General features: G+C 38.0%; 1 protein-coding gene across 2 annotated transcripts in view; it reads left to right on the top strand.

Moving 5' to 3' along the window:
- The window catches only part of LOC107100848 (A disintegrin and metalloproteinase with thrombospondin motifs 14-like), a 76703-nt gene extending 69724 nt beyond the window's left edge, over window positions 1-6979 (top strand). For both annotated transcript variants that reach the window (XM_015399508.1, XM_015399507.1), the window contains exons 21-22: window positions 1123-1179; window positions 5081-6979. In XM_015399508.1, coding sequence (XP_015254994.1) covers window positions 1123-1179; window positions 5081-5637 — 614 coding nt within the window. In that variant the 3' untranslated portion in view covers window positions 5638-6979. The remainder of the gene's footprint in view (window positions 1-1122; window positions 1180-5080) is intronic.
- Window positions 6980-8989: the final 2010 nt, after the last annotated feature.

The raw sequence follows: 8989 nt of genomic DNA, 5'->3' as shown, positions 1-8989 counted from the left end.
TATATATATTGTAAACATAGTAGAAGGGTTAATGTATTAATTAATTGACCTAATATTTTATCTCCCTGGAAACAATGTAGAGGTAGATAACTTTTACTAGCAGTGATATGAAATGCATTTCTCCGAATAGCATGCCAGACTTTACCTGTCGAGTAGAAACTTCACAACCAATGCATCAGTGGGAAGTCAGACCAGTGCTTTCAGTGTACGCCACCGCGTGAAAGAATCTCCCAAAAACACTCTAGTCTTGTTTCTTTCTAAGGTCTTTCTCTTCTTCTCATACACTTCATAGACGCTTTTTCTCCTACGATCCTCAGCCATTTTCAAAGAACCGTGGTGAGAAAGGTGAGCTTTAATCACTGATTGAAACCGAAGCTCACCACATTAAAGCTAGACAGCTAGCAGCGGACGAACATGTAGGACCACCTAATGTACAGTAAACATATCACCAGAATGATTGACATTTTGGAGGACCACTTATTTTGGTGATCCACCCGGAAAAGAAAATCCTCCACTATACCTTTAAATGCCTTGGCTGTAGCTACAGGTTACAAAAAACTCATCAGGCCATTTCTGAAACATTCAACTTTTCCTTTTTTTCTCATGGCCACTTCGTGTGTCTAAGGTGAAAAAGGCAGTGGAGGTGTATGAAAGTAAGCAAAGTAAAAAAAAAACGTTTAGTGCTGGAGTTTTAGTTTGCCCAGCTAAATTCTGGAAATTCAATCAGCACTCTTATTTTCTGGAAACCTTCTGTCCTTCCCTTGAGAGGCTCCTGTTATAGCGGGAGTGGTTTGTTTTTTATGATTTTCTATTTGTGTGATGACTCACTCCAGGAGCTCCAAACACTCCTAAATTTGCAATACACTTTGCAGGTGCAACTTCTAACAAGACATTTTAGGTTCTTCAACACAGATTTTCTCCAGTGATGACCAACTGCAGTTTACGTTTTATTGCCTGGCCTCAGGTTTTTCACAGAACACATCTCTTCTGGTTTTCCTAAAAATTGCAAAGGAATTTATTTATTACATTTTTGGCATGTTCAACAGTTTATCATTTATTTTGGTTTCACTTTGTTTTTTTTGTCCTGGTCTTATATCTACTGTCTTATTTTTAAAACTACAGATAATTCTACAATAAAGGATGAAGCTGCAATCCACGATGTTTCTCCACGATCTTCTAGTAAGTTGATTTGAAGTCTTTTCCAAAAATACAATCACTTTTATAAGCCTGCATATATATCAAGATGCAGTTTTAAAAAAAAAAATCCTTCATCGTTTCTAAAGCTCTACCTAGCTGATTAAACGTAACATTTCTCTGCAAGAATTGGCAAGTATAGCATTTAATAGGTGTGTTCAGGCAATCATTTTAGCAATCAATAATTATTCCGATTGGGAGCAGAGGCAATGTGTGTGAGAGATGTGTATTTTCCCTGCTGAAAACTTCTCAATTAGAGAATATAGGATTTCTACCATCCCAAGATAAAAAATATAAATCTTGCAATTAAAAATGTACACAAAGGGTAACATTCTAAACAATTAGGTTTACATGAAAAGCCAGTCTAAGGAGGATTTGTATTTCTTGTTTCTGAAAGGAAAAGTTAAAGTTTGCTGTTTAATCATTACTCCATTGCTCCAAATATTTTTCTTTAAATTGTGGAAAACAGTTTAACATGTATAGCTACATTAACCCAAAATGTCAAAACATCTGACAATGATGAAAGATTGCAATTTGTATTCTAGCTCTCACAGTTTTTACCACATACGTCATGTACAATTTAAAGTATATTAGCTTACAGTCGCTACAGGTGAATGCAGACAGCAGGAAATTCCTGAGGCCCTAGCCTTTGACAGCTTTCTCTTAAGTCGGGCATACACTGTGCGATTTTTTTTCAATCATTGCGCGCAGCTACAGCTCACACTGTACGACGAAACCCTGCAATTTCGTCATACAGTGAGTTCACAGCTCAAGATGTATGTGAAGCACGTACTTTGATGCGATCTACCTGCTCACATAGTACGTCTAAAAACCACGTCGGACTCAGCTACGCAGTGAGATGGAGCTACTCTGACTCGTCTATCTGTAAGCCAAATGAGTAGAAAAGGTATATGAAGCTCACTAGAGTGAAACATGCTGCCTTGGCAATTTGTGCAATTTTGTGATGAAAGCCCTAAAAAGCAAAGGCGACGAAGTATTTGGACAAAGACATGGCTGAGCAAACGTGACTACTACAATCTGTCAATTTTGCAGAAACAACTCCATTTCAGTCACACTCCCGGCCATGCTTCTGTGTTTACTTCTGAGAGGAAGAAGTAAAAGAAGAATGCTTGTTTACGCATGCCCACTGAGCAATTTGCGCACGATGACCTCATGATTCCTGATCGGGAGGTGGTCGTGAGAAGCTGATTGCCTCTCGTTACCCCCTGTATCCTAGACGACGCGTGACGCACGATCAGGCTGAAAGTCGGCCCGATCGGAAAATTCTCGCACGACTGGAAAGTCTCCCCAAAAAGGGCAAAAAAATTGCACAGTGTACGCCCGTCTTTTCGATTTCCACTGCTACCACAGAGTGGTAGCGTAACTAGCTTAGCTCAGGGTTTGCTCCCTTTAGATATGCAGATGCAGCTGGCTGAGATTTAGTTTAGTACAGATAGAGCTTTGATGACTGACAGACAATTACATGAAGCAAGAAGTAGCCAGGTTTAACATATTAAGAACTCAATACCTAAAGAACATTAATTTAAATAGACACCAGGACAGCAGAGGGTTTAGTGGCAGAGGGTTGTGGTAAGTGTGGAAAGGGAATAGCACTATTTGATATGCAAGTGCCAATAAGGGATAAGTAGCCAATTTGATTCTTTGTTTGGTATGGAACAGATGGTGTCCCCTTGGGTAAAAACTGGCTGATAGTAAGGTTTTTAGAGCCAGGACATGATTATATGATAATTTTGTGATTGCGTAGCCCCAAGCAACTGCCTGTGAGCTTTGGAGGGAAAGGTGAGGGAAATCAAACGGACCCAGCTGTCTCAAAGAGTTTTTCACCGTAGGCAGGGTGAAACACTGGTGTGGAGGAGGATGTAAGGATGGTTCAATTGGGGGAACAGAAAATGAATGAGTCACCATGCTGTTCAGAGTTGAGTCAGACTATAATGAGTCTCGGAAATTAATGTCTGAACAAGCTGAATTTATTAACTTATTTGGTACTTCTAATTTTAGTTAAAACTAGCTATGGAGTGGAACTGCTGCATCCTGTGACTCACAGTGGCATCTGCTGCTGTTAGCTCACAACAGTTAAAGTTAACCTTGAAAACCTACCAGCTAACCACTAGAGATAACAGCTGAAGCTAGTTTTACTAAGCTAACCCACTTAACATGCAGAAAATGTTTCCAAAGAATAATTCTCCATGAAGCACTTTCTGGAAAGGACACGCACCCACTCTGATACTGTACGAATCAGTCACTGATTATACAGCTAAAAGTTTTAAAGTTTGTCTGATCTTTAGTTGTTTTAACTGGTCAGGAGCATGAAAGGCTGATAAAGTTTTAAGATTAGCATGCTTAATGTCACCACTAATGCCATGCTTACTGTCCATTATAAAGGTAAAGAAACTGCAGCCAATGGTCTTTAAACAACACACTTAATGTGAACTTGACATGCGTGTTCAAACACCCAGAGGAAATGGCAGCGGTGATGGCCTCAGGTGCTGAAGTAAAGCAGAAGGGTCAGATAAGGAGTAATGAATTGTACCCAAAGTGGTAAAGGTATTGGGCTCGGCCAATAGGGCAACTGGATTGACAATGGAGAAAGGTCTGGGAATGGTGAATGCCTAGGAGATGAGGAACAGTGTCCTCAGCGTGTTCAGCCAATGGATTGGCTGATTTAAAGATAAATTTTACATATGAGAGAACAACTAGTTGTGACAATGGAGGGGAAAAGGAATAGGAAAAGAAAAGGAAAATTTAACATAAGGGCAAGGTTGGAGAGTTAAATGGTAACATAGAACATTGATGTCCCTGTAGCATGGATGGGAGAGGGATTGGGGCATACTGCCAGGCTGGCATACTGCCAGGCTGGCACTTCTTAGGACAGTGCAGAAAGCAGAACTGAAAAAAGCATAAACATGGCTGTCTCTTCATAATCAAAATCAGCCAGATTGAGGAGCATACTATCATATGCACTTTGGCTGGAAAGGTGAGGGTGTAGAGTGGCACTACAGAGCATGGGCACAATCACACAGTTCCATTTCTAATTTTAAGATTTCCATCCAGAAAAATCTGAAGCAAATGTTTCCATCTGCATCTTCCTGTACTGGCCAACTGATTTGTAGGGGTTGCCAGCAGGGTGTAACTCCTGGAAAAAAAGGTCAAGTTTTGTTTGTTTTTTTAATTTTCAGTTCTCTGATCAATTGAGAGAAAATTTTAGTGCAGGAGAACATGGGAAGGGCTGATGGTGCTGTAGCACCTGTGGTTGTACAGAGAAGTAATGATACATTCATGTCTTTACAGTGCATTAATCTCTAATAGGTTAGATTCAAACAGAAAATGTTGCAAATTTAAATCAATTGTACTTTCTATAAGAAAAATAGGTTTGGTAAAGGGTTCTGTATCCTCTACATAATTAACACTGAGTGATTTAAAACTTCTTATAGAGCTCACTTTTTGAACTGAGCTTTAGCATCCTTTAGCATCCTTTAGCATACACCTGAAATAGGGTCGCACAAAAGAGCAGCTATTTCCAATTAAAACATACTTAAGGACAATGAACAAGTTCAAATCACAAAAGTAGAAATGGATCAACTTAGCTGTAATGCATTCAGTGTAAAGTCTTATTCTTGTTTAAGTGTCTGTTATCATCACTGATTTAGAAAATAGCAGCGTTTGAGTCCTGTTTTCTCAGTGACACTATACATCCGTGTGTTCTGTTAGAGTAAACCAGTGTTTATTTGTAATTCAGGAAGGATGGAACTTTTAACTTGAACTCTCGCTGAATACAGTATCCTGTCACCAGCTGAATTATTGTGCATCTCTTACATAAAAAGTTTTGCTTTGTAATGTTTTTTTTTGTTTTTTTTTCTGTTACTAGATGAGCCATGTTTGGGGGATAAATCAATTTTCTGTCAAATGGAAGTTTTGGCCCGTTACTGTTCCATCCCTGGATACTATAAGCTTTGTTGTGAGTCATGCAACAAAAAGGAAAGCTTCGCAACACACGTTCCTGACTCCAGGTCCAAGACTGGGCCAGAGACTTCCACACGGTCTCATTCTGCCTCAGCCAAGAAATTGTGGCTGGCAACCACCACTCAGGGCCTGCCGCAAACCACTAAAGCCATGAGACAACGATTGTTCTCCACCACCCCCGTGCCAAACACGGCTGACACTGCTAAGGTTCTTCCACCAACAGATGCTACTCTGTACCCACACCCCACCAGCGACTCCTTTCCAAATGAAGAGAGGAGAGATTCCCATGCGGATACTCATCTACCTCCAGGGCCACCACAGCCCACACCAGACTTAAGTAGAGGTGTTTTGAAAAGGCACAGTCTTAAGAGTACTTTAGGCCCTGTTGCCATTAGGTCTAAAAAGGACAATTTAGGATCAGAGAGGGACTCGAATCACAGAACCCCATCGGCTCTGCCATGAACAGTGAGCAATGCTGTGAGTGTAAGTGTACTGATCTGAAGAATCAGCTCACTTCTTCTCTCCCTTTGTTTTTTAACATGTTTTTCTCCATGCCAGTGAACCCTAACAAGCCCAGTGGTGGTTACCTCATCAAAACCTCAGAGCAAAACGTGTGTAGCCTCTGCACACACTCTGCCCTCTGGTCATAAAATATGAAGCAGAAGAAAAACAATGTCAAAACAGCGGTGCTGTAAACTAATCAGACTACAGGGCGTGTTCAAAATGTGATGACTGCATAGCTACATTCATGTTTTAATCTGTGCACAGATGTGTAAGCCTCTTTTTTTCAAGTGCTTTAGAACTACTATTGAACTTGGATTGTGAAAATGTTGGTGCATGTGCCCACCATACTTTCATTAGTGTGCCACCAGAATAATTATTAACCTTTTTCAAAAGAGAATTATAAGGATTACACCAAGAGAAATATAATTATCTCATCATGTGCCAATTAATCTTTAAAGTGTGCTTTATTGTTTTTTGGCTGGTTTTCTACTGCTCAGTTTAATCTAATAATTGATTCCCCTAAGGATGCACCATGAAAAGCTTTCTTTTTTGCTTGGCAGCCAATATGGATTTTAACTAATTAAAGTCTCTTTGCTAGGGATGCAATTTAATTATCAATTTTCCTAATAGAATTTGAATATTTACTTGGAGGTCAGATTAGTATGACATCATGCGTCAGTTGATCTAGCCTTAGCTTGGAAACCCTGAGTTTTCAGTTTCATAAAGCTGCAGTTTAATCAACTCTAAGTAGGTTCACTCAGAGTTGAACACTGGCGTATCAATTATGAAACGTCATTATTAGTGGAGTCCTGATTCAAGGAGTCACCATGACTACAGAAAACAGGAGGTGCCTATTTCACCCCACTGGAACTAGTTTTATGCAGAAATGAAAGTAATAAATGGAGAATGCATGTGAAAGACAGAGCAACGGCACTTGATCTGCAAAGGAAGGGTAAATGATGAAGGAGAAGATTGCTTCTTGAGTTGATGCATATGATTATATAAAGTCTTCTAAGTAGAATGTTTTTACATTTATTAAAAATACTCTCCTCTCAGTTGTCCCATTTGTAGATAACTAAAATAAGATTCTCCCTGGTCAAAATCACCTAGTTGGACCTGTAACAATATAGTTTCTAAATTACATTTTTGCCATCGAAAACTGAATTTCATAAAGTACAAAATACAAAATGGGAATTCAATTCGGTTCAGTTTAATTATATATCGCCAATTCACAACACATGTCATCTCAAGGTACTTTACAGTTCAACAGATCATACAGTGATCTGGATGAGCTAAGGATCTAAGGAAAACCAGTTGATTAAACTAACAGATTCTGCAGAGTTTTTCTAGGTGACCAAAAACTTATTTTCCACCATAATTTACAAATAAATTCTGATCATTTTTTTTTTCTCATTTTGTCTGTTATAGTTGAAGTGTACTTACAATGAAATTACAGACCTCTCTCCTTATTCTAAGTAGGGGAACGTGCACAATCAGTCAGTGGCTGACTAGTTAGTTTTTGGCCCCACTGTATATATATATATATATATATATATACTGCTAATAGTAATCATTAGTCGCAGGTCATATTACTGAGAAAACAGATATAAGAAATGGCCAGATGAAGAATAACTGAAAAGGTCAGATTCTGTTTGGTCACTTCCTCGTTTGCATCTTTTAGTTATAGACATGAAAAGGGACGAGTAAGCACAGCAAGAACCAATGGAAGTCATAAAATAAAAACATAATTCTTTATGGGATTCGGAAGGTTTGACAGAAGATTTTTGCACACAAGTAATACATTCCCTTAAGTATTTCTAATCTTACAGTACTCATATGTTTAAATGAAAAAACAGCGAATAAAACATGTGGAGATATTTGTTGCTTGTTGTTGCCGTTGTTCTCCTAATTCTGCACAAACCAGTAATATCTCTACTTGGATAACTAAAGAGTAGAACTATTTTTCTGTCTCACTACAGAAAACAAATATTTTCAAGGCTCTGAAGACACTAAATAACAGTATCTTACACAGGGTTAGAAGACAGTGTCTTTTTGAAAATTTACACTACACTGAAAAAAATAATGCAACCATTTTTGGCATTTACTTAATCATATTTAGTTACTTTAACACAATTGTTTCATGTTAGCAGGGTAGGACATGTAACAAGTCTGTTGCAGTAACTAAATATGATTAAGTAAATGCCAAAAATGGTTGCATTATTTTTTTCAGTGTAATGTCATACCTATCAATTTGTATTATAAAACAGCACATGTGCTCTCATCTAAAGCTAAATGTTAGCCACAATAAAGCTTATGTGAGGTGAAATTTGAGCTTCAATAAGATGATGAAAACACCTTATTTAAGCCAAGAGACAATTTAAAAACAATGGGATAATTATAATGGCTGTAATTTCCGGTGGCATACTATAGATTTTATGGTCTGCACTCCTGGTGCTCTTTTTTATAATTATTAATATTTTACAAGCCTAACTTAATGGTGATTTACTCCTAACTGATGCAAAATCATGACTTTTTTTAAGCCAACCCCAATGTACTGTAGCATGCCTCTGTCTGTCGTCATGGGACTTAATGCTTTAAAGACTAACAAAACAAAAAAGAAAAAAAAAAAACTCTAAAAAGAACATGTTATGATATTTTTGTAACTTCTTCCATTTTCAGATTTTGTACATAGTGTAAATTACAAGTTAGAAATGTTTGGAATTGGAAAGGATAGCCCACGCTACAGGTTTACGGACTGCAGCTGGAAATACTGCTACATGACTCCTGCTCTCTAGTTAACACCTTTACTATGTTTATTGTATAGTTCCTGTATATACATGAATGAGAGCTTTAAGTGTTAATATTTATTGAATTTCTAAGTGGTAAAGTGAAAAAAAGTAAAATTCACTTTGAAAACAAAAAGCAATGTTTTTTTTATTTCACTATGTTCTCTTTTCTCTTTTTTGTATGTATGCAGCTTTGTAAAAGTAAAACCCCTACCTCTTCACAGACAAGAAACAAATGTACTGCAGAATGATACTATCAAGTTCATCCATCTTTTGCCACTTATTTCATCACGGTCGCAGTGAACTGTTCCTAGTGCAAAGGATAAAAGAGAGCCCATAGTAAGAGAAACAGGACTACACTGAAAAACAGTCCGAGCTCCAACATCTATAAACAAAGGTGTTGATAGCTGCAGTCCAGCTGATATTTCTCTCCAGTACGGTTAACAGCAACAACAGACCAGATGAAGCTTCTATGATGAGAAAAAGCAGGATAAGTTAAGCCAAGTTTACACTTTGCAATTTTT

This window comes from Cyprinodon variegatus, unplaced genomic scaffold (genome assembly GCF_000732505.1).
Source record: "Cyprinodon variegatus isolate N-32 unplaced genomic scaffold, C_variegatus-1.0 Scaffold1019, whole genome shotgun sequence".
NCBI lineage: Eukaryota > Metazoa > Chordata > Actinopteri > Cyprinodontiformes > Cyprinodontidae > Cyprinodon > Cyprinodon variegatus.
The sequence above is the reverse complement of the archived record's forward strand: the minus strand, read 5'-3'. Positions and strand labels throughout refer to the sequence as shown.